Source organism: Gorilla gorilla, chromosome 10 (genome assembly GCF_029281585.2).
Source record: "Gorilla gorilla gorilla isolate KB3781 chromosome 10, NHGRI_mGorGor1-v2.1_pri, whole genome shotgun sequence".
NCBI lineage: Eukaryota > Metazoa > Chordata > Mammalia > Primates > Hominidae > Gorilla > Gorilla gorilla.
In genome coordinates this window covers 110,535,587-110,560,286 of record NC_073234.2, presented here as the reverse complement: position 1 = coordinate 110,560,286, position 24,700 = coordinate 110,535,587, and the positions used below count along the sequence as shown (strand labels likewise).

At 41.7% G+C, this 24,700-nt stretch overlaps 2 protein-coding genes across 2 annotated transcripts in view; one reads left to right on the top strand and one right to left on the bottom strand.

Moving 5' to 3' along the window:
* FGD6 (FYVE, RhoGEF and PH domain containing 6) overlaps positions 1 to 24,700 on the top strand; it is a 136,953-nt gene that overhangs the window by 77,008 nt on the left and 35,245 nt on the right. The window contains exons 7-8 of the mRNA XM_019039355.4: positions 2,642 to 2,798; positions 5,503 to 5,590. Coding sequence (XP_018894900.3) covers positions 2,642 to 2,798; positions 5,503 to 5,590 — 245 coding nt within the window. The remainder of the gene's footprint in view (positions 1 to 2,641; positions 2,799 to 5,502; positions 5,591 to 24,700) is intronic.
* LOC129525757 (large ribosomal subunit protein eL14-like) lies at positions 13,861 to 14,526 on the bottom strand. Its single transcript, XM_063693733.1, has one exon. It carries the CDS (start codon positions 14,524 to 14,526, stop codon positions 13,861 to 13,863), a length of 666 nt encoding a protein of 221 aa, XP_063549803.1.

Sequence of the window (24,700 nt, the reverse complement as noted above, 5' to 3'; positions counted from 1 at the left end):
GGTTAGTATTGGAAGCTACTTCCACTAGGCTGAAGAAAATAAGTATGCAGAGGCTTTGGTGACTTCTGTGGAAATAATGTAGAAAGATAGGTGTAGGAGGATTGAATTTACTGTTGAAGACCATGGGGAACACAACATGATTAGAATAAGAAAATAGTATTACCTACTTTCATGTTCAAAATTTCTCTAAGCTTTCTTTATATATAAACCAGAAAAATACCTCTGCTTGTTTTGGAAATATCTTGCCTCTATATGTTGGGTAAATATGGCAGATAAGCAATTAACACATAGCCGTAGCCTAAGTATAAAATAACACACAATTTAGGACTGAGAAATGACTAAAATGTAGTCTTTAAAGGTCATGATAGGCCGAGCATGGTGGCTCATGCCTGTAATCCCAGCACTTTGGGAGGCTGAGGCAGGTGGGTCACTTGAGGTCAGGAGCTCGAGACCAGCCTAGCCAACATGGCAAAACCTTGTCTCTAGTAAACTTAAAAAATTAGCCAGACATGATGGCAGATGCCTGTAATCCCAACTACTCGGGAGGCTGAACTGGGAGGCGGAGGCTGCAGTGAGCCGAGATTGTGCCACTGCACTCCATTCTGGGTGACAGAGCGAGACTCCTTTAAAAAAAAAAAAAAAAGTCATGATAGAAATAAAATATAACTGGCTGGGCGCTGTGGCTCACACCTTTAATCCCAGTATTTTGGGAGGCCGAGGCAGGCAGATAAGCTGAGGTCAGGAGTTTGAGACCAGCCTGGCCAACATGGTGAAACCTTTTCTCTACTAAAAAACAAATCTTTTTTTTTTTTCTTAAGTTAAAAAAAAAAAAATTGGGGCTTATTTGCTTCCGATTTTTTTTTTTTTTTTTTTTTTTTTGAGACAGATTTTCACCTCTTGCCCAGGCCGGAGTTCAGTGGTGTGACCATGGCTCACTGCAGCCTTGACTTCCCCAGGCTTAAGTGATCCTTCCAGCTCACCCACCCAAGTAGCTGGGACTGCAGGTGTGCCCCACCACGCCTGGCTAATTTTTTTAATTTTTCATAGAGACAGGTTGCCCTGTGTTTCCCTGGCTGGTCTTGTGCTCCTGGGCTCAAGTGATCCTCTCGCCTCAGCCTCCCAAAGTGCTAGGATTACAGGCATGAGCCACTGCACCCAGCCTAATTTTCTATTTATTAAAATATTTTTCTCTTAGGATTCAAGTCAATACATATTCTTTGGTGTTAGTTGACTTTCTGAAATAACATTTTTCCATTGGCTTTTAACAACAATTGATGAAATATTTTATTTTCACATTCAAGAAGGTTTGCATATCTACTATGTGCTAGTCTGTGCTCTAAGTATGCAGAGGATATCACAGTGCACAAAACAGACATCCTGCTTTCATGGAGCAGACATTTAATAGGGGAAGGACCAGATAAATAGACAAGAAAACTACCAGAAGCAGTTTCTGAGTTGCAGAGACCTGAAATAGGACGCTGTGGTAGCAAATGAAGCTTGAGTGGTCAGGGAAAGCCCTCTGTGAAGGTGGCGTATTTACAGTGATATCTGAAAGGAAAGGAGGAGCCAGCCAGGGTTCTATATTTCCAGGCATGTAGAACCATTAGTGGAAGTCTGCATAGTGGAAATGAATTCCATGTCTTCAAAGAAGATAAAGAAGGCCAGTGTGGTGGGAGAGAAATGGGGAAGAGGAAGAGAAGTGTGACAGGGGTCAGAAAAGGCAGGCCTTTGTATGCCAGGTAAGGAGTTTGTTTTTTTTTTTTCTTTTTTTTTTTGAGACATTGTCTCACTGTGTCGCCTAGGCTGGAGTGCAGTGGGCACAATCTCAGCTCGCTGCAACCTCTACCTACCGGGTTCAAGCGATTCTCCTGCCTCAGCCTCCCAAGTACCTAGGATTACAGGCGCCTGCCACCATGCCCAGCTAATATTTGTATTTTTAGTAGAGACAGGGTTTTACCATGTTGGCCAGGCTGGTCTCAAACTCCTGATCAGAAGTAATCTGCCCATCTCGGCCTCCCAAAATGCTGGGATTACAGGCGTGAACCACCGTGCCCGTCCAAGGAGTTATTTATTTATTTACTTACTTATTTATTTATTTTTGAGACAGAATCTTGCTCTGTTGCCCAGACTGGAGTGCAGTGGTGTGATCTTGGCTCACTGCAACCTCCCCCTCCCGGGTTCAAACAATTCTCCTGTCTCGGCCTCCCAAGTAGCTGGGATTACAGGCATGCACCACCATGCCCGACTAATTTTGTATTTTTGGTAGAGACTGGGTTTCTCCATGTTGGTCAGGCTGGTCTTGAGCTCCTAACCTCTGGTGATCTGCCCACCTCGGCTCCCAAAGTGCTGGGATTACAGGTATGAGCCACTGCACCCAGCCATGATAAACATTTTTTAAGACTCTCTCCTTGTGTTGAAGAATGGTTTGGAGAGGGCAAGAATGGAAGCAGGGAGACCAGTTAGAGTCCAGGCAAGATGGGATGGTGGCAGTGGAAATGGTGAAAAGTAGGCATTTTGAGGTATGTCTTACAAGAAGAGAAAAAAAGATAAGTTGGCGGCTTAGATGTGGACTCTGCTTATCATTGCATATGTTCATCACTCTCTCTTTATATTTTTTTGTGTATCTCTTCTCTATCCATAGGACAGAACAACAAAGAATTGCTGATATCTTTGTAAAGAAGGGACCATATCTAAAAATGTATTCCACATACATCAAAGAATTTGATAAGAATATAGCCTTGCTGGATGAACAGTGCAAGAAAAATCCAGGTTTTGCTGCTGTTGTTAGAGAATTTGAGGTATTTGCTACTATCTAATGTTGAACACTTCTCTTTCTTTTTGTTGTTGAAGCTTTAATAACAAGTTGCAGTCATTGAAAACAAAGCTTGCAAACAAAGAAAAAGTTAAAAAGTAATCCCTTCAAAATCAAAGATGGAATTGAACAATTTAAATGGTGAGAACTCAAGAATGTACATGACTTAATTTTGAAAATCTGTTATTGCACATGGGAATATTTTGACTTGGAAAGAGTTTTTTTTTTGAGACAGAGTCTTGCTCTGTTGCCCAGGCTGGAGTACATTCGCGCGTAGATTGGCTCACTGCAACCTCCGCCTCCCGGGTTCAAGTGATTCTCCTGCCTCAGCTTCCCGAGTAGTTGGGATTACAAGCACGTGCCACCACACCTGGCTAATTTTTTGTATTTTTAGTGGAGTTGGGGTTTCACCACATTGGCCAGGCTGGTCTCAAATTCCTGACCTCAGGTGATCCACCGTGCTCGGCCTCCCAAAGTGCTGGGATTACAGGCGTGAGCCACTGTGCCTAGCTGGAAAGAATATTTTGATGGGACTTTTTAAACTGTGGTAAAATACATGCAACACAAACTTAGCATTTTAACAATTTTCAAGTTTATAGTTCAGTAATGTTAAGTACATTGACATTCTTGTGCAACCAGATCCCCAGAACTCTTTTCAACTTGCAAAACTGAAGCTCTACAGGCATTAAACATTAACTCTATTCTCTCTTCCCTCCCAGCCGTTGGCAACCACCATTCTGCTTTCTGACTCAATGAACTTGATTAAGGAACATGTCTTAACTTTTAATTTAACTTCTTCTTTTATCCTAACAATTAACTTACAATGATGGATGGGAAATAGAATTTATGTTTCCCTTTAGATAAATAAATAACATGGTTTTGGTGCCAAAGTTAAGAAAAAGTAATAACCTGTTCAGAGCATGTGTCAGCCAAAGCTTTGACTTTTAACTCAGAGCTGTGAGGGTGGAACCCTGGTTTAATTAGAGATAAAATCACAAGTCCCCTCCACCAATTTGGAGTAAAATTTGCGTACTGTATTTTAGTACTTATTTCTCTGTTTTGAAGCTTAAAAGATCGGTGAATTCCAGTCACACAAAACTAGAGGTGAAAAGGGGTTTTTTTTGTTTGTTTATTTTTGTTTTTGTTTTGTTTTTTGAGATGGAGTCTAGCTCTGTCGCCCAGGCTGGAGTGCAGTGGTGTGATCTCGGCTCACTGCATCCTCTGCCTCCAAGGTTCACGTGATTTTCCTGCCTCAGCCTCCCGAGTAGCTGGGATTTCAGGCATGTGCCACCATGCCCAGCTGATTTTTGTATTTTTAGTAGAGACAGAGTTTCACTGTGTTGGCCAGGCTGGTCTCGAACTCCTGATCTCATGATCCACCCACCTTGGCCTCTCAAAGTGCTGGCTGGGATTACAAGAGTGAGCCACCTCACCTGGCCGAAATGAAAAGTTTTTAAAATAGTATGGTATTGCTGATTTCTGATTTGTGCAATAGACAAATAATTAAATTTTAAAGTCATCTGTAATTTTTTCTTCTTTTCCTCTCCTCTGTTGTCTTTGTGCTATCAAAAAACAAAGTGCAATGTAATTGTGGCAACTGATGATTGACCCAGGTTTTGGTAAGAGTCCAGTGAGTTGTGTTACCTTGTTAACAAAAGAAAACGGGGAGCCATAAGGCCAGGAGAATTAGTAATCTGGGTTAATGATGCTTGGATGAAAGATACTTTCTTAACATGCATTATCATTATAATTTCATAATCACTCTGTGTACCAGATAGTGGTAGTACATATTTAGAAAATGATAGAAGTCTGAGCAAATCTAACAAAACTTATCAACCAACTTGCGCTATGTTAGAAGCGTGACTTTTTTTTGTGGTTCTTAGGATGCAGGGACATTTTCACTTGGCCTTTTTGATGCCAACTCACAGTAAACTCTTAGGTTGGAGAATGAGGGTGAGGCTCAGGAATGGGCCGAGATAGATGTCTGTTGTACATACTAAGGAAGAGAGGTTTCAAGGGATAACCAAACGTCTTTGTAGTCAAGCCAAAATGTGGTTCCATAATCAAATGTTCCTATAAATGCTGTGATTTGGGGGCTATCTTTTTATAAGGCCATTCATCTGCAAAAGACTTTTACATTCTTCAGACTTCTTAAAGAAGGGATACTTAGCAAGGCTGCTTTTCAGGTTATCTTTACTTTCTACAGTTCTCCCTGCCACCACCATTATTTTGACTATATTGACCACAAGGCTCTGATTATCATTTGAATCCAATTCCTGGCATTTGTATTTCTGCTGCCTTATTTTAGGGGCCATGCATTTCCTTCTTGGTCCATTGGGATTTGTTTGTATTTATCAATACAGGTGGGAGCTGCTGAGTAGGGTGGGCTCTAACTAGCCTAGGACACAGACTGTGGCTACCACGCTCTTTGAGAGGGTTGTTAACAAGTTTTTCCTAGGAGCAAATGGTTTCAGGGACTGCCTACAGGAAAGGGTGGAGGTTGGTGGTCAGTCTGGCTGGGGTTCACTCTCAGTGTATCTAACAGCTGTACCTTAAAATAAAAGGGAGCCTCTCTACGAATCTCCTTCCAGAGTTGCTTGATGTTTAAAGTTTGGCTTCCTGAGCACTTGAATCTGGGTCCCTTGCTTCTTAGAAAACACTGTGTTAATTTAGATGCCTTCTCCTTTCAGATGAGCCCTCGCTGTGCTAATCTGGCCCTCAAGCACTACCTGCTCAAGCCGGTTCAGAGGATCCCCCAGTACAGGCTGTTGCTGACAGGTGGGCTTCTCCAGCATTTTGCCAACCACCCAGTTGGTTTATCCATCAGCCAACTCTTCTTGCCTTTATGAAACTCGGGTGCCTCTCTTTGTATATCACCCCAGTCACCACGTTGCCTAATATGTGGATTTGTAGATTGCTTATATACGTCACATATACGTTGCCTGAACTGAACGGCTTTCGGTTCTTTGATCATCCATCCATGTGTGCGTTTTCACCTCAGGGCATTCATACATGTAGCTACTTTTTAATTCAGAACATCTTTGACCATCCCAAGCCCATACCTGTGCATCATTTCACCTGGCTAATATTATTAATTCCAAGAAGGTACTTTCCCCAACTACTCGAGAGTGGAGTTTAGAGGGTCACTCCCACATATTTATATAGCACTATCATAGCCCTAGTTACTTGCCTCAGAAGGTTGTTATAAGGTTTGATTAATGAGCTAAATGTGGACAGTGCTTAGAATAGTACCGTAGCTGGATGCAGTGGACACGCCTGTAGTCCCAGCTACTGGAGAGGCTGAGGCGGGAGGATCTTTGAGCCCAGGAGTTTGAGACTATCCTGGGAAACATAGACCCCTGTCTAAAAAAAACAGGAATAATGCTTTAATTATAACAAGTTCTACATAAGTATTAGCTTTTACTATTATTAGTAATAGTAGTATTCTTATCCTGATAGTTATTTCCTTATCATGATAATAGTCTATCTTCTACTAGACTGTAAGCTTCAAGATTATAGAGCTATGTCTGTTTAGTAAGGAAAAAAGAAGGAAAGAGAAAAGCAAAAACACTGTGTTTGAGTGAAGGAACTTGCTGTAATCAGGCCTTTATATTCACTGGCTCTTTAAAGCCTCACCATAGCCTTGCAAATATCAGTTTTATCTTCACAGATGAGATAACAGGCTTATTGAAATTCAGTGGTTTGGCATCACAAAAAGGCTAGTGTAGTCTCAGTACCAAACATAGTTACCCAACACCTACTACTAGGTTCTCTGGAATATTTGCTGAACTGTATTGGATGTACAGTGACTAAATATGCATATATAATATGCATTAAAATTGTATCAAAATGGACAAGAACATCAAAATGTGGCCACAACCGTAAAGTCAATGTGTTCTATAAGTAAATTTGGAGGTACTGGGTTTCTGTTACTCTCCTTAAGAAATGGTGTCCATGCTTTTCTTCTTAACTTCACTCTCTTAAGCCAAGAGCTATATTGGAGATAATAGGTGAATCCTGAAAAACCAGGATTTCCTCATTTCTCTTTAGGGAAAAGGCTTCAGCACTTCAAAGCTTGCCTAGTGACAGACTGCTCACGAGGAAGACCTACTTTTAGCCCCAGGACAGGCTGGAGTGCAGTGGCGCCATCTTGGCTCACTGCAGCCTCCATCTCCCAGGTTCAAGCGATTCTCCTGCCTCAGCCTCCTGTGTAGCTGGGATTACAGGTGTGCACCACCATGCCTGGCTAATTTTTGTATTTTTAGTAGAGGCGGGGTTTCACTATGTTGGCCAGGTTGGTCTCAAACTCCTGACCTCAAGTGGTCTGCCGACCTTGGCCTCCCAAAATGCTGAGATTATAGGCATGAGCCACCACAACAGGCCCTTAATTTAAATTTTTAAGGGTGAATCAGGCACTAGGTTTCTGTCTGGAATGACATAAAGCCAACTGAATAATTTAAGGATATCCTGTCCCTCTGTACTTTCTTACTTCTGCTTTTGGCAGAGATTTAGAATACACAGGACAAAGGGAAGTACTGATACACATGTTGTGTTTTTGCTAGATAAATTCAATGCTCTCATAAACCAGCTATTGAATGGCATAGGCTCTTTCCATAGCTGTCAAATGAAGTACTGTTTTCAGTGGCAAAAGACAGCTATAGTTTCAAATGGGAGAGGAATGGAGCAAGAATCTGAAAATTTAATGCAAAGATTAATTTTTACATATTATTTATTTATTTATTTATTTATTTGAGACGGAGTCTTGCTCTGTTGCCAGGCTGGAGTGCAGTGGTGCAATCTCAGCTCACTGCAACCTCCGCCTCCTGGATTCAAGAGATTCTCCTGCCTCAGCCTCCCGAGTAGCTGGGACTACAGGCGTGTGCCACCACGCCCAGCTAATTTTTTGTATTTTTAGTAGAGACAGGGTTTCAACATGTTGGCCAGGATGGTCTTGATCTCTTGACCTTGTGATCCGCCTGCCTTGGCCTCCCAAAGTGCTGGGATTACAAGCATGAGCCACGGTGCCCGGCCGTATTATTTATTTTATTTTACACACTACGACTGTTCTAAGTAGTAAAAAGTCTACATATGTTAAATTTAGGTTTCATGCTTAGTTTGTTTTTTATTGAGAAAGTGTGAAATGACAAAAGCAGGTTTTAAAAAACTCTCTTTACTAAAATAGATTTTAACTAGGTGTAGTGGCTTGTGCCTGTAACCCAGCAACTCAGGAGGCTGAGTCGGGAGGATTGCTTGAGCCCGGGAATTCGAGGCTACAGTGAGCCATGGTCATGCTACTGCACTTCAGCCTGGGTGACAGTGAGAATTCCGTCTCTTAAAAAAAAGAAGAAGAATTTTGTTTTATAATACCAACATCATGTGAGCTTGCAGTTATTTTTAGTTTGAGCTACCTCTTACTTAATCTTAGATTGGGAAATCTTTTCTGTTATTTATTTATTTATTTATGAGATGAAATCTTGCCTGTTACCCAGGCTGTAGTGCAGTGGCACAATCTCAGCTCACTGCAACCTCCGCCTACCAGGTTCAAGTTATCCTCCCTCCTCAGCCTCCCAAGTAGCTGGGATTACAGGCGCCTGCCACCATACCTGGCTAATTTTTGTATTTTTAGTAGGGATATGGTTTTGCTGTGTTGGCCAGCCTGGTCTCAATCTTCTGACCTCAGATGATCTGCCCACCTCGGCTTTTCCATTCGTTAATTGATGCACAATACCTTATATATAATAGGCCCTCGATACTGGTGGATTTGGGAAGGGGGAAAAGTGATGAATGGCTTATTCAAGGCCACGAAATCAGGACTAAAATTAAAGAAAGAACGTAGTAGATTTTGTATTCTTCATCCTATGCCTTTTCTTCCATTGTTTAAAATTCTTTCCTTCCCCTAAGCCTGACCTGAAGTCAGGTCAGAAGTCCATACTCTTTGTAGCCATCTCTGATTGCTTCAGTTCTCCAACCTTGGGTTCAGGGAGTGTGTCTTATATCTATAATTTAGTGGCCTCCAAAATATCTGGGTCAGTTTTGGATATGTTAAAGCTGTTCAGGAAGTAATTCAGATTGGTTTTAAGCTAGGTTTAAAACATCTCACCAGGTGTGGTGTCTCACGCCTGTAATCCCAACACTTTGGGAGGCTGAGGCGGGCGGATCACCTGAGGTCAGGAGTTCAAGACCAGCCTGACCAACATGGAGAAACCCCATCTCTACTAAAAATACAAAAATTAGCCAGGCATGGTGGCACATGCCCATAATCCCAGCTACTCGGGAGGCTGAGGCAGAATTGTTTGAACCCGAGAGGCAGAGGTTGTGGTGAGCTGAGATTGCACCATTGCACTCTAGCCTAGCCAAGAAGAGCAACCTCCCTCTCAAAAGAAAAAAAAAAAAAAAACTCTTTAGCCAAAATGTTTTTCGTCCAAAGAATGACATTGAGACGACATTTATATTAGAGATTATATCTTCTCCTAAAAAGAAAGGCACAAGCACAAAGGTGAAATGTCCTCCCAAGGCTACACAGCTTTAATTGAAGCACCTATGTTCCTATAATCCTAAGGACATTCCTATAACCTTGCAGGTCAATACTAAAGATTTGCTTTTTTATTTTTATTTTTGTATTTAAGTGATCCATCCTGTTAACTGATGCTTTTTATTTTTATTTAAAATTCTGATTTTCCAGTACTCATTTTTGTGATGTTCTGATTACTCTTTACTTTGCAAGATATATCTACTGTTGCTGTGAAAGTACTGCTGTCCAGGCACTGAGATTTTTTTTTTTTAATTTTATGTAAAAACAGGGTTTCCCCATGTTGCCCAGGCTGGTCTCGAACTCCTGGGGTCAAGTGATCCTCCTGCCTTGGCCTCCCAAAGTGCTGGCATCACAGGCCTGAGCCACTGGGCCCAGTCTGAGATTTTTTAAAGTTGGATTTTAAGTCTTAAATTTGCATCTTTCAAACATGTTAATTACTTTGGATAATAAAGCTCAAATGATTTAATCCTCCAACAACTTTGTGAGGTTAAGTATTTTATTTCCATTTTGGAGTTTGGATTGATTCCAAATGCACAAAATATACAAGAGCAGGCAGGAGTGGTACTTCATTCATTTGAGGCAACTCCTGGCAACTTTGCTGTTTTAAGTTTCAGGCTGAGAAGGGGAAGGAGTCCTGCCTGATTCAATGTAAGTAGGTTTGTGCCTCCCACTGAGATATGCGTAGATGATAAGATAAGATGGTTTCTTCTGGAATCCTTTTAGAAAAGATCAGCGGAAATCCCCAGATAGAGCAGTCTGTCACTGCTGTTCAAATAACCATGCTATTGTCTTCCAGTGTTTTCTTTTCTGGACTTACTTTGGGTTTCTATAGGGTATTCTATTTGGGCAGTCTCTTCCTGCATTGTAGTAAAACACTTACACCTACATTCTTGTTAGTATTTTTTTAAGATCAGTTCAAACCGGATCTAAAAGAATGCATATAATTGTATAACAAAATCAGTGATTTATATAATTTAAGCCTAAATATTTGTAAATTTTGGCTGGGCATGATGGCTCACGCCTGTAATCCCAACACTTTGGGAAGCTGAGGTGGGCAGATTGCTTGAGCTCAGAAGTTCGAGACCAGCCTGGCCAACATGGTGAAACCCTGTCTCTACAAAAAATACAAAAATTAGCTGGGCGTGGTAGCATGCGCCTATAATCCCAGCTACTCAGGAGGCTAAGGCAGGAGAATCACTTGAACCTGGGAGGTGGAGGTTGCAGTGAGCTGAGATCGTACCACTGCACTCCAGCCTGGGTGACAGAGCAAGACTCTGTCTCAGAAAAAAACAAACAAACAAACAAAACTTGTAAATTTTACTTTCGTATTGGCTACTCAAGGCCAGTTTATCAGGCTGGATCCTGTTTGAAGTTGGGAAGAATGGGAAGAAAACAGACTTATCTTTTTTCTTAACTTTTAGTTATCAGAGCAGCCTTAACTTTTACTTATCTTCTTCTTTCTCATCTCTTCCAGGTAGAGACCATCTTTATTATCCTATCCCAGTGTCAGGCATAGATCCTGGAACACATCAGAGACTCAGTCAACTGACAGGTGTAATTAGGGAAAGGGAGAGTTGCTCTTTTTTATAAGATTGAGAATCCCCATGCAGTAGCAGCAATGAATGTTGGATGGATGGATGGATGGATGGATGGATGGATGGATGGATGGATGCATGGATGCATAGATGCATGGACAGATGGATTAATAAATGTTTAAAAGCATTCTTTCAGTCATCCAGTCACAAAATTATGGAAAGGACTGAAATCCTTCCCTTTTCTCTTTCCTCCCTGTAGGATCTGCCAGCAAATTTTCCTCCACCTCTAGTTTCTGCTCCTTCTATTTCTCTGTTAGGCTCCAGGCCAGGCCCTTCTAAACTCACGCCATTTTATAGCAATATCTTGCTGGTGGTCATGCTACCTCTTATCACCCCTCCATGTAGCCTAGCACAGTTACTGCCTAATTTCCAAGGACACGCTTTCATTCTGTTTATTAGAAAAGTTGAAAACCCACTTATTCATAGTATAAAGACCAGTTTATAACCCAGAATTACCTGAACCTTCTTTTCTTTTAGTCTAGCTATAGTAGGTTTCTTGCTGTCTCCTGAAAGCTGTCCTTCAAAACCAGATTCTCTCCTCCATTAATTACTCCACCAACAAATATTTATATAAGTTGGCCCTGAGCTGGACATCCATATACACTGGCAGACAACACAGTGGTGGCCCCTGCCCTGATGGGGCTTACAGTCTTCCTCTTTGAGGTCATGCCCAATCACTTAGGCCCCCACTGAGCCTTCTCCTTCTCAATTCCTAAAAATTGTATTGATCTTGCCTTTTGTCTTGTGACTGAATCTTTTAGTTGTTTAATTATACCATGGATCTGTGCCTTATCTTCTCCACTAGATTGTAAACCCCTTGAAGTCAGAGGCAGGGCTGGGCATGGTGGCTCGTGCCTGTAATCCCAGCACTGAGTTGGGAGGATCGCTTGAGCCCAGGAGTTTGAAACCTGCTTAGTCAACATAGTGAGACCCTGCCTCTACAAAAGAAAAATTTAAAAATTAGCTGGGTGTGGTGGCACACACCATTCATCCCAGCTACTGAGGAAGCTGAGGCAGGATGATCACTTGAGCCCAAGAGTTCAAGACTGCAATCAACCATGATCGTGCCTGCTGTACTTCACCCTGGGCAACACAGCAGGACCCCCATCTCAAAAAAATAAAGTCAGAGGCAGACTTTAGTGCAAGTAGCAGTCACAAAAGATACTCAGTTTGAGAAAGTATATTCTGGTGATGTGTTATTTTTGTAAGGGCCACTTTTTGTCTTTGAAGGGATCTTTTGTGCATACAAAAATATTTAAGGATTATGAAAAAACTAAGTCTTTTTTCATCTTCTACCATCCAGAGATGGCTATCACATATCCTTTTAGTTTTTTTCCATCTACCTGTGCTATATGTTGTATAATTTGTTTTTCAGAAAAAAGCCTTTCATTTGTGGAAGGTTATTACATTAGTGTTGAAACAAGTTAAATCAGTAAGGATCCTGATAGAGAAAATATAAGATACAGGAATTTTAAAATTCCTCTGATAAGTCTTTTCCACTTATGTAGTTAGAAAAAAATAGTCCTTTGATTAAATGTGGATCAGGTGGTTTCTTTGATCTTGTTCAAAATATTTATGTTATATAAAAGGCTACTTTAACAACATATTATATTACTTTTTCTCGTTGTCTTCGCCTTTAGGATGATATTAACTGCCTCTAGGTTTTAGAAATCTAGGATTTCTCATGTTGGTAGAAAATGAGATATTTAAAACATCTGTTATAGTGTTCTGAAGCTATAAATTTGAGCTATGTACAGGCTAACAAGCGCATATAAAAAAGATCACAATTAAATTAATAGATGACTTTTTTTCTTTTGAGATGGAGTCTAACTGTGTTGCCCAGGCTGGAGTGCAGTGGCACGATCTTGGCTCACTACAACCTCCACCTCCTGGGTTCAAGTGATTCTTCTGCCTCAACCGCCCGAGTAGCTGGGACTACAGGCACGTGCCACCATGCCCAGCTAATTTTTGTATTTTTAGTAGAGACGGGGCTTCACGATATTGGCCAGGCTGGTCTTGAACTCCTGACCTCGTGATCCACCTGCCTCGGCCTCCCTAACTGCTGGGATTATAGGCGTGAGCCACCACGCCCAGCCGCTAATAGATGACTCTTTTTTAAAAACCCTTACAGAAAACTTCTGTTTAGCAAGTATGTATTTTAAAACCTAGGGTTAATTGTATGTATCAAAGTCATTTTAACACTTTCTCTAAGGCAGAACTTGATTTAAGAAAAAAAAAAAAAATAGGGCTGTCCTGCACTCCAGCCAAATAATCTAGTTATCTAGTTTCTGACGAGTCCAAAGGTCTCTGATATAAGGCAGTTCCAACCATGTAAATTAGGAAGATAATGCAACTCAGAATTCAGAATTCATGTTGTAATTTGCTCAGTTCTTGTTCTGTTGCAATTCCTGTTTTTTTATTTTTTATTTTTTTGAGACCAAGTCTCACCCTGTCACCCCAGCTGGAGTGCAGTGGTATGATCTCAGCTCACTGCAACTTCCGACTCCTGGGTTCAAGCAATTCTCCCACCAAAGCCTCTCAAGTAGTTGGGGTTATGGGTGCCCACTACCACGTCTGGCTAATTTTTATTGTTCTGTTTTTTTCTTTTTCTTTTTCGAGACTGAGTCTCACTCTGTCGCCCAGGCTGGAGTGCAGTGGTGCGATCTCGGCTCACTGCAATCTCCACCTCCTGGGTTCAAGCAGTTCTCTTGCCTCAGCCTCCTGAGTAGCTGGGATTACAGGCGTGCACCACCATGCCCAGCTAATTTTTTTGTATTTTTAGTAGAGATAGGGTTTCACCATATTGGCCAGGCTGTTCTCAAACTCCTGACCTCAAGTGATCCACCTGCCTCAGCCTCCCACAGTACTGGGATTACAGGCATGAGCCACCATGACTGGCCTTTGTTTTTTGTTTGTTTTTTTTAAAGAACCTTTATTGTTTTTATAGTTGCCTCGTATGCTTTCTTGCCAGATGCCTTTGGAGCAGGGGCTTTCTGGGCTGGAGCTTTTTGACCCTTCTGAGCTTTTGGAGGAGGTGCTGCCTTCTGGCCTGTGGCTTTCTGGGCAGGAACCTTCTGGGCTGGAGCCTTCTTGCCCACAGCGGTCATCTTTTTTGCTGGAAATTTAGCAGCAGCTGCAGCAGCACCCTTAGCAACAGGTGCTTTTTTGGGAGAAGCTTTCAGGAGAGCTGCCTTTTGAAGCTTCTTAACTTCATTCTTGATTATTCTGTCCCTCATTTTCTTTGCCTTCATAACTTTAAAATGATCAGAATCTGTCATCTTGGCTTTCCTTTCTCTGGCTTCAATCTTCTTGGCCCATTGTGTGGCTGCCCATTTTGTATTGATGTCTACCTTCTGCCAGGCTTGTGGGACATACTTCTGGTGGGCACTGTATGGAAACTTGAGGATGAAATCAGTGAGCTGCATGTACTTGAAAGGCATGGCCTGTCTCCTCACTTGAGCGCAGGGTCCACCAACCAAAGCCCTGTTCTGATCAATAACATCTATGATCACAATGAATTTTCCAGCATGAGGTCCAAAGGCGACGTAGGTTGCCCAGCCAACCTCCATGAAGTGCCTGAACACCATATTGGCGGCAGTCGGTGAGAAGGAATTCATTTTTAATTGTAGTTGTGAAAAAGGTATTTTGAGAGATAGTATTGAATAAATTGTATCCAGGTATCCACAAAATATAAATATTTATTTATTTATTGAGACATGGTCTTGCTCTGTTTCCCAGGTTAGAGTGTGGTGGCAGGTTCATGGCTTACTGCAGCTTCAACCTTCCAGACTCAAGAGATCCTCCCACTTCAGCCTACCAAGTAGCTGTGGCTACAGGCATGCACCACCATACCCGGCTAATTTTTTCTATTTTTTTGTAGAGATGGGATCTCACTATGTTGCCCAGGCTCATCTTGAATTCCTGGGTTCAGGGGATCCTTCCACCTCAGCCTCCTAAAGTGCTGGAATTATAGGCATGAGCCACTACACCTAGCCGTCCATGAAATATTTTAATGCTATGGAAAGTGTTTAGGGTATATGAGGCAAGCACATTTCATCATTGCTTCTTGGCCTTTTGGCTAAGATCAAGGGTAGCACATTTCATCCACCTGTTTTATTAGCTTAGAGCTTTTAAATGTAATCTTAGTTTCTCTGTAGAATAGGAGTTCTTAAATTTTTTTGTGCCTAGATTCTTCTGGCAGTCTGATATAGCCTATGAGCCCTTCTCAGAATAATTTTTTTTAAGTGCTGAAAAAACTACATAAGATTAAAGGGAAAACCAACTGGGCTGAAGTACAGTTATTAAAAAAAAATTTTTTTTTGCTATACCACAATCACAGTAATAAAATATTTTTTAATCGTGACATAGTAATTAATGCATGCACTTCTTTAGTACTGCATTAAATAAGATCAGGTGGCAGATGTAATAAGTACCATGATTTTGAAGTAGGGGTGAGAGGAGTGCTAAGAGGGATAAGATATCTGCCACAACTGTAATATGCTATAAAAATATCTGTGGTGATAAAGTCACAGATATCACTGATACTGTTGTGGTTTGCACCTACATTTATGATGGAAGAAAATCCTATTTTACACGTAGAGGTTAGTGAAAATAGGGTGGGTTTGTTTGTGTGCCTCTTTTTGCCCTCCAAGTTTGCAGATACCCCAAATTCTACCCATAGACCTTGCTACAAAGCCATTCTTTTTCCAATTCTAAGTGCAGATTTGACCCAGATTTCCTGCAAGTAACCAATTGCCTCTGTTGCTGGGACTTGTCTTGGCAGAGCTATAGCAAGCAGAATCTGTTGCTAAAGTTGCTCTCACAGTTTTGTCAGAATCACGGGCTCTCATCAGGACCTGTTTCAGTTGGAGAAAACACTGAACTTTAATCAAATTTGAACTGTGGTGCTTATATTTGCTTTATTCTTCGCTTGGCTGTTAGGTAATAAAATGTGCTTATCTCCCTAAACCTAAGTTTGCTTTGTTGATACTCAGGGTGGTACAGACCAAATATGGGTAAGAGCTTCTTTTAAGTGTGGCTCGACTGTGCCAAGGCCATTTCCGTACACTTAAGATTCGTGCTTAATAAACTGGCAGCTACTAGAAAATGTATCCACTAAGAAAAGCAGTCTCAGGCCAGGTACGGTGGCTCACGCCTGTAATCCCAGCTCTTTGGGAGGCCGAGGCAGAAGGATCCATTGAGCTCAGGAGTTCAAGACCAGCCTGGGCAACATAGGGAGACCCCACCTCTTTAAAAAAAAAAAAAATTAGCTATGCATGGTGGCACACACCTGTAGTCTCAGGTACTCAGGAGGCTGAGACAGGAGTATCACTTGAGCCCAGGAGGTCGAGGTTGGTGGAGGCTGCAGTGAGCTATAGCACTCCAGCCTGGGCAACAGAGGGAAACCCTGTCCCCAAAAAAGAAAAAAAAAAGGAAGAAAGAAAAGCAGTCTCAGACAAGTCAAGTCAAAATAGTGTGTATATTGGCCAGGCGCGGTGGCTCATGCCTGTAATCCCAGCACTTTGGGAGGCCAAGGCGGGTGGATCACGAGGTCAGGAGATCAAGACCATCCTGACTAACACGGTGAAACCCCATCTCTACTAAAAATACAAAAAAATTAGCTGGGTGTGGTGGTGGGTGCCTGTAGTCCCAGCTACTTGGGAGGCTGAGGCAGGAGAATGGCATGAACCCAGGAGGCGGAGCTTGCAGTGAGCAGAGATAGCGCCACTGCAGTCCAGCCTGGGGGATAGAGAGAGACCCCATCTCAAAAAAAAAAAAAAAATGTATATTGACTTTTGCAGTTTGCCTCTTCTTAGAACATTCTGGATATGCCTAGCTAGACTTTCCCACTAAAAAGGGACCTGGGGAGATACCATCTATCATGAGATCTGTGTCAAAATTTTGCCTTAGGATGAGCCTGGAGTTGGGTTTGGTTTGTGAGTTCTGTGGGGATGCCGCCTCAGGACCAGGGTTGTGTCAAAGTCTAGGATAGATCAGGGCTTCCTTACATAATTCTTGGACAAGGATGCCTGCAAGCAGTTCTCCAACCTGAGCCTCCCGAGTAGCTGGAATTACAGACATGAGCCATCACACCCAGCTAATTTTTGTATTTTTAATAGAGACAGGGTTTCACCATGTTGGCCAGGCTTGTCTCAAACTCCTGTCCTCAGGTGATCCTTTCCTTGCCATATTTTGTGCCTTGGTGAGGAGGGGTTGCATTGGCCCAGGAAAGGGACCTTTTCTAATTCACAGAAAGGCAACCTGAGAGCCCAGAAAGATCACTTTTTTTTTTTTGACACAGAGTCTCACTCTGTCGCTCAGGCTGTGTGCAACCTCCACTTCCCAGGTTCAAGTGATTCTCCTACCTTAGCCTCCCAAGAAGCTGGGACTGGAGGCATGCACCACCATGCCCAGCTAATTTTTGTATTTTTATTAGAGACGAGGTTTCACCATGTTGGCCAGGCTGGTCTCGAATTCCTGACCTCATGTGATCTGCCCACCTTGGCCTCCCAAAGTGCTGGGATTACAGGCATGAGCCACTGTGCCCCTCCCGAGATGACACTTTCTAACTTAGGCAAGCACTACATCTATAAGAGGTGGTTCTAGGTCACATACAGATTCAAGGACTAGAATTGAATGAGTATTTTGAGAAGCAGAAGAATTAGAGCCAAAGGCCAGAGGCTTTTTTTTTTTTTTTTTTTTTTTTTGGAGACTGAGTCTCGCTCTGTTGCCCAGGCTACAGTGCAATGGTGCAATCTCAGCTCACTGCAACCTCTGCCTCCCGTATTCAAGCAGTTCTCGCACCTGAGCCTCCCGAGTAGCTGGAACTACAGACATGAGCCACCACGCCCAGCTAATTTTTGTATTTTTAGTAGAGACGGGGTTTCACCATGTTGGCTAGGCTGGTCTCAAACTCCTGTCCTCAGGTGATCCAACTGCCTCAGCCTCCCAAAGTGCTGGGATGACAGGTGCGAGCCACTGTGCCTGGCATAGCAGATCTTCTTCTAGGTGCAGGGGCTACAACAATAATTAAAATCAGGCTTTCTGTCCTCAGGAAGGCCACAGTTTTAGCATTTGTGCATAAAATGATACCTTATACTATAGTACCATTTACTTAGCTTTTAATATATTCATGACATTACATATTCTCATTAAACTTAACTTAGAATTTTGGAGTTTTATCATTACTTGTCAAAATGATTTTGTGTATAGAAATAAATAGGATATGTACATTGTTAAATAATATTCTGGGAGGCAAATGCCAGTGTATACATATTCTAAGGCATCAACAATTAAAGTTACACAATACCGTTGCAAGAATAGATCTATTAATTTTTTTATAAAAGGAATTATTCCTTATGTAATAAGGAAGTAACTTGAAATGGACTGTGTTTATAAGAATCTAATGTATGACAAAGTAGGAAACCCAGGACAATAGAAAAAAGATTGTTTATTAAATAACCTATTAATAATTTGAAAAATAACCAGTCTGGCCGACATGATACAACTTCATTTCTACTAAAAGTGCAAAAATTAGCTGGGCGTTGTGACACACATCTGTCGTCCCAGCTACTGGGGAGGCTGAGGCAGGAGAATCCCTTGAACCCAGGAGGCGGAGGTTGCAGTGAGCCAAGATCATGCCACTGCATTCCAGCCTGGGCAACAGGAGAGACTCCATCTCAAAAATAATAATAATTTGAAAAACAAATCAAGGTCCCTACATTAATACATATACTACAAATAAAATCAGAGCTAAATATGAAGAATTATAAAACTGGCTATTTATTGAAACTCTAAAATGAGGACAGGATGAAAGATAGTTTTGTAGGCCCAGAAAAATTAATTATAAAGGAATATATATATATATATCTTTTTTTTTTTTTTTTGAGACGGAATTTTACTCTTATTGCCCAGGCTGGAGTGCAATGATGCGAACTCAGCTCACTGCAACTTCCACCTCCTGGGTTCAAGTGATTCTCCGGCCTCAGCCTCCCTAGTAGCTGGGATTACAGGTGCCTGCCGCCACGCCCGGCTAATTTTTTATATTTTCAGTAGAGACAGGGTTTCACCATGTTGGCCAGGCTGGTCTCAAACAACTGACCTCAAGTGATCTGCCCGCTTCGGCCTCCCAAAGTGCTGCAATTACAGGGGTGAGCCACAGCAGCCAGCCTGTAAATGAAAATATTGACACTTTTCATTTCATTTTATTTATTTTATTTTTTGAGGCACCTTTGCACCAGTATCATAACATTAAAATATTATAAAAGTTTAAAATACAGTCAAAGTAAAAAGCCAAACAGCACATCAGAAAATATACCTCTAGGAAATTTTCATTTCAGTACAAATACTAAAAATAGACATCTAGACTAAAAATATGAACAAATATAATAACTTAGAAAAAAGAGCACATAATAAATATATAGTGGTGTATTGTGTCCTTCGAATGATAACTATCAAATAAAACAGTTTACCTATTCTATTAGCAATAAAAAACTGCAGCACACAAAATTGGCATTTACTGAAACTGTTATTCTCATATATTTGTATTAAAAGTTTCACATCCCTTTAGGAAAGGTTTTTTGTGATATGTATCAAGCACCCAAAAATAATTTAATATTTTATTTTATTTTATTTTATTTTTGAGGTGGAGTTTCACTCTGTCACCCAGGCTAGAGTGCAGTGGTGCGATCTCGGCTCACTGCAACCTCTGCCTCTGGAGTTTAAGCAATTCTCCTGCCTCAGCCTCCCGAGTAGCTGGGACTATAGGCGCACACCACCATGCCCTGCTAATTTTCTATTTTTAGTAGAGACAGGGTTTTGCTATGTTTGCCAGGCTGGTCTTGAACTCCTGACCTCAGGTGATCCACCTCCTTCACCCTCCCAAAGTGCTGGGATTACAGACATGAACCACCATGCCCAGCCTAAAATTTTTTTTAACTTTAATTTTTTTCTATATCACAAATCATGAAGCAAAAAAAAAATAAAAAATGAATAAATAAATAAATTATTCTCCCTGATCCCAAGGAAAGAATCTGAAATATGGAAGAAGGCATGCTTTATTTATTTATTTATTTATTTATTTATTTTTTTGAGACGGACTCTCACTCTGTCACCCAGGCTGGAGTGCAGTGGCGTGATGTCAGCTCACTTCAACCTCCGCCTCTTGGGTTCAAGCAGTTCTTCTGTCTCAGCCTCCTGGGTAGCTGGGACTACAGGCACATTCCACCACACCCGGCTAACTTTTGTATTTTTGGTAGAGACGGGGTTTCACCATGTTGGTGAGGGAGGTCTCGAACTCCTGACATCGTGATCCTCCTGCCTCAGCCTCCTGGGTAGCTGGGACTACAGGCACATTCCACCACACCCGGCTAACTTTTGTATTTTTGGTAGAGACGGGGTTTCACCATGTTGGTGAGGGAGGTCTCGAACTCCTGACATCGTGATCCTCCTGCCTCAGCCTCCCAAAGTGCTGGGATTACAGGCATGAGCCACTGCACCTGGCCTATTTTTTTGTTTTTATTTTTGTTTTTTTGAGATGGAGTCTTGCTCTGTCACCCAGGCTGGAGTGCAGTGGCACAATCTTGGCTCACTGCAACCTCTGCCTCCTGGGTTCAAGCGATCCTCCTGCCTCCACCTCCCTAGTAGCTGGGATTATAGGCATGTGCCACTACCCCCAGCTAATTAGTAGAGACAGGTTTTTGCCATGTTGGCAAGGCTGGTCTCAAACTCCTGACCTCAGGTGATCTGCCCACTTCAGCCTCCCAAAGTTCTGAGATTACAGGTGTGAGCCACCACACCAGCCGACAGTGCTAATCAGTGTTACTTGTAAATCCAAACCCATTAACTTACAAAAGTAAAAGAGGACAGTATTTACAATTATGCCTGGACAGCAGGTATAAGGCAGGACTATATGGGGAGATAAGGTTGTATTGCCATCCTACTTATGTAAATAGCCAAAACAAATTAAATGCACTAAAGAGCTAATAGAACACCTAAGTACTGTATGATATACCCCTAGGATGGTTTTTAAGTCAAATCAAGCATTTATAAAAACAAGGAAATAGTTTAGTAATCGTTTTTCTCAGAGATGTTCATAGTTTAAGTTTTCCTCATTATTTAATTCTTCAAATTTTTCATTTTTTATTTTATTCAACAAAATATGTTTCATGATATTTTAGAATGAGAATCGTTACAGTTTTCATTCTGGTTCAGCCTAGTTATTTTATGCATGAGGATATTAACACACAAAAATGCTATGGGGCATGGCCAAAGTCCCATGCCTCAACTAGATGTGGCTGGACCAGGCAGAGTAAGCATTTCTATCTTTATTATTATCATCATCATCATCATCATCATCATCATCATCATCTAAAGACTTAGAGATGGGTCTCACTATGTGCCCAGGCTGTATCCTCCCACCTTGGCCTCCCATAGTGCTGGGATTACAGGCATGAGCCATCACACCTGGCCCAAGAAATTCTGTCTTCTAATTCCAGAGCAAGGGCTCTTGACCACTTCGCCAAGCTGCCTTGAAGTGTCAGTATGTTTTGTAACTTGACACTTGATGCTTGTTTTTGGTATTTAAAATGATCAGTACTTTGTTTCACAAGTCAGGCTAATTTTAGGTTGTTTCTTGCAAAATCTGAAACTTCATAAAACTTTACAAAGTCATATTGACTAGAATTACTTTTCTCTGGATCCCATAATTCTGTATGTGTTGCTGATCCCACTACATATTTATGGAGGAAAGAAGAAATCTGAAAAATACAAAGCAAGACGTGTCCTCAAATTCAAAACACTTGACTTTGGAATGTTATCCCTCCTATACACTCATTTCCTCTGTGCTTTGCTGCCAAACATTTCTCAGTGCACGGTCCAGGAATCTGACTGGGTGTTGAATGCAAAAAGTCCCAGATTCCCACAGATGACTAATTTTTATTAATGGTTAACAGGACTTCCGACTAGTTTCTGCTCTCAGTTGGTTATGTATTGATTAGGTAATCAATGAGTGGTGGTAAGGCTCCCTGGGAACCCTTATACAGAAAACTTAGATTTCCAACAAGATATAGTATATATTGGGTCCTCATCCTTTCTGTCTCTCTTTTTTTTTTTTTTTTTTTTTGAGACAGAGTCTCACTCTGTCATCCAGACTAGAGTGTAGAGGCACAATCTCGGTTCACTGCAAACTCCACCTCCTGGGTTAGCAATTCTCCTGCCTCAGTCTCCTGAGTAGCTGGGATTGCAGGTGCCCACTACCATGCCTGGCGAATTTTTATATTTTTAGTAGAGATGGGGTTTCACTATATTGGCCAGGCTAGTCTCAAACTCGTGACTTCAAGTGATCTGCACACCTCAGCCTCCCAAAGTACTGGGATTACAGGCATGAGCCATTATGCCTGGTCTTGGGAATTTGTTGTTGTTGTTGTTGTTCTTGAGACAGAGTCTTGCTCTGTCACCCAGGCTGTAGTGCAGTGGCACGATCTCAGCTCACTGCAACCTCTGCCTCCCAGGTTCAAGCGAGTCTCCTGCCTCAGCCTCCTGAGTAGCTGGGATTACAGGCATGCGCCCCCATGCCCGGCTAGTTTTTGTATTCTTAGTAGAGACGGGGTTTCACCATGTTGGCCAGGCTAGTCTCGAACTCTTGACCTCATGATCCACCCACCTCGGCCTCCCAAAGTGCTGGAATTACAGGCATGAGCCACTGCGCTCGGTGGCCTTGGGCATTTTATATGAGAACAGAATTAACTTGTACTGGCACCGTGGCTCACACCTATAATCCCAGCACTTTGGGAGGCCAGGGTGAGAGAATCACTTGAGTTCAGGAGTTCAAGACCAGCCTGGGCAACATAGTGAGACATCGTCTCTACAAAAAATCAAAAACTTAGCCCAACGTGGTAGTACAGGTCTGTTGTCCTAGCTACTTGGGAGGCTGAGGTGTGGGACAGCCACTTGAGCCTGGGAGATTGAAGCTACAGTGAGCATTGATCACACCACTGCACACTCCAGCCTAGGCAACAGAGCGAGACCCTCCAAAAAAAGAAAGAAAGAAAAAGGATCTTGCATATCCCTAGAAGTTGCACATAGTATGTTGTGTTCCAGTTAATTTTTTGCTACTCATGTTGGGTGATGGTGATGGAGTTAATTAACTTTTATTAATCAGTGATGCCACCTGGTGGCCAGAGAGTACATTTTGTAGTGTACCTTCATGCTGAACCAACATCTTTTTTTTCCTTTGATAAAAATAACCTCAGTGGCATTTGAGGCAGTTTTATTAGTGAAGTTTTGAATAATGTTCAATTTGTTTTGGCAGGAACAGAAAGGTCATAGAATACTACCAGTCTAACATGGCAAACTGAAATGACTGCTCTCCTCGTTGTTATTAGGAAAGCTTCTGCCGAATACCAGGTCCTAAGTGATAGGTAATAGGTGGTTCCCTATGACCAATATAGGCGTGTCTGTCTGGTCTCCTTTCCTGGGTTTCACCTGGGTTATAACAGTTACTGGGGCAGCTACTGGTTTCCTGTTCCTCCCATCTGACTCAGGGTGATCAGTCACATTCTTATGCTGCAGTTAAGGCCCCAGGTGATTCTTAACTGTTTAAGGAGATCCAGGCCCTGCTCTCTTTGCCAAGGTAAAAGTTCTCAAAAAGATATACTGCGAGAAGATGCCCTAAAAACATGAATGGATGGATGGATGGATTGATGGATGGATGGATAAGTTGGAGAGTTGGATTTTGGAGACCATAAAGATATTTTTAAAAATTGGCAAGGAGGGTAAACCTAACTCCGTTACTTCCTTGATTAATAGCATGATGTTGCAACGTGTTAATGGTGGGTTTTCTGCTCAGTGTACTTCAACTGTGTTCATAAAAGTTCATGTTTGAGTACGAGCAAAGAAAATGCAACTTAGAAGTTTATGAGGCTCAGCACAGTGATTCTGAGGTCAGGATTTCCTAATATGGACATCTTCTGGGGAGCCCTTTTGGTTTAGAGAAATGTCTCTGTTTTCATGGATATACTTCTGTATTAAAAAACAGAAATTTAAGACAAACTAGGAAGTCGCCATGAGTCTGATATTTCGGTAAATCTGCATTCCTTTCCACAACAAGATATAGTAACTATCTAACAGCTTAAGGAAAATCACTTAATTAATGAGGTAGCTTAGGGTTTGAGAACATCTAATAGGGAGGGTAAGTTTGTCTCCCCAACCCTGTCAACTGTCAGCCATAGAAATGTTACATGTTTGCACTTACCAGACACGGATTATGTAATATATTGAATGCATTCTGAGTGGGGTCAGAGTGAGAATATTTATTTTCATCTCCAGATGGGGCTAAGTGTAACATATAACTTATGTATTTTGTTAATTTGGGAATTTTTTATTTTTTGTGTGTGCCCACTTCATTTTTCCTTTATATTTTGTGGGGGATGCTCTCTTCATTCAGATTAAGATCTAAATTGCTAGCGATGGTCTCTGGCAAGATAGAACCTATGCCATGGCGCAGGGAAGCTTAATATGTTTATACATAACATCTCACCATGGCTTATTGCCAGTGCTGGATATTTATAATGTGCACGTCTAGACTCACACAGGCTCTTAGATCACTGTCTCAAAGACTTACGAAGTTTCAGCAATTGGGCGTATGTTTGTGTCATCTGTTATGTTTGAAGATCTGGCACCAATACCCCTGTTTTCCTTTGTTCCTCTGAGCATGATATCATAAATCCATGAGATGAAGTTGTATCTATTCCGTAATAGTAC

Bases quoted from the DNA above. Each gene is read 5' to 3' on its own strand.
- LOC129525757 (XM_063693733.1), bottom strand. From the start codon at position 14,526: ATGGTGTTCAGGCACTTCATGGAGGTTGGCTGGGCAACCTACGTCGCC.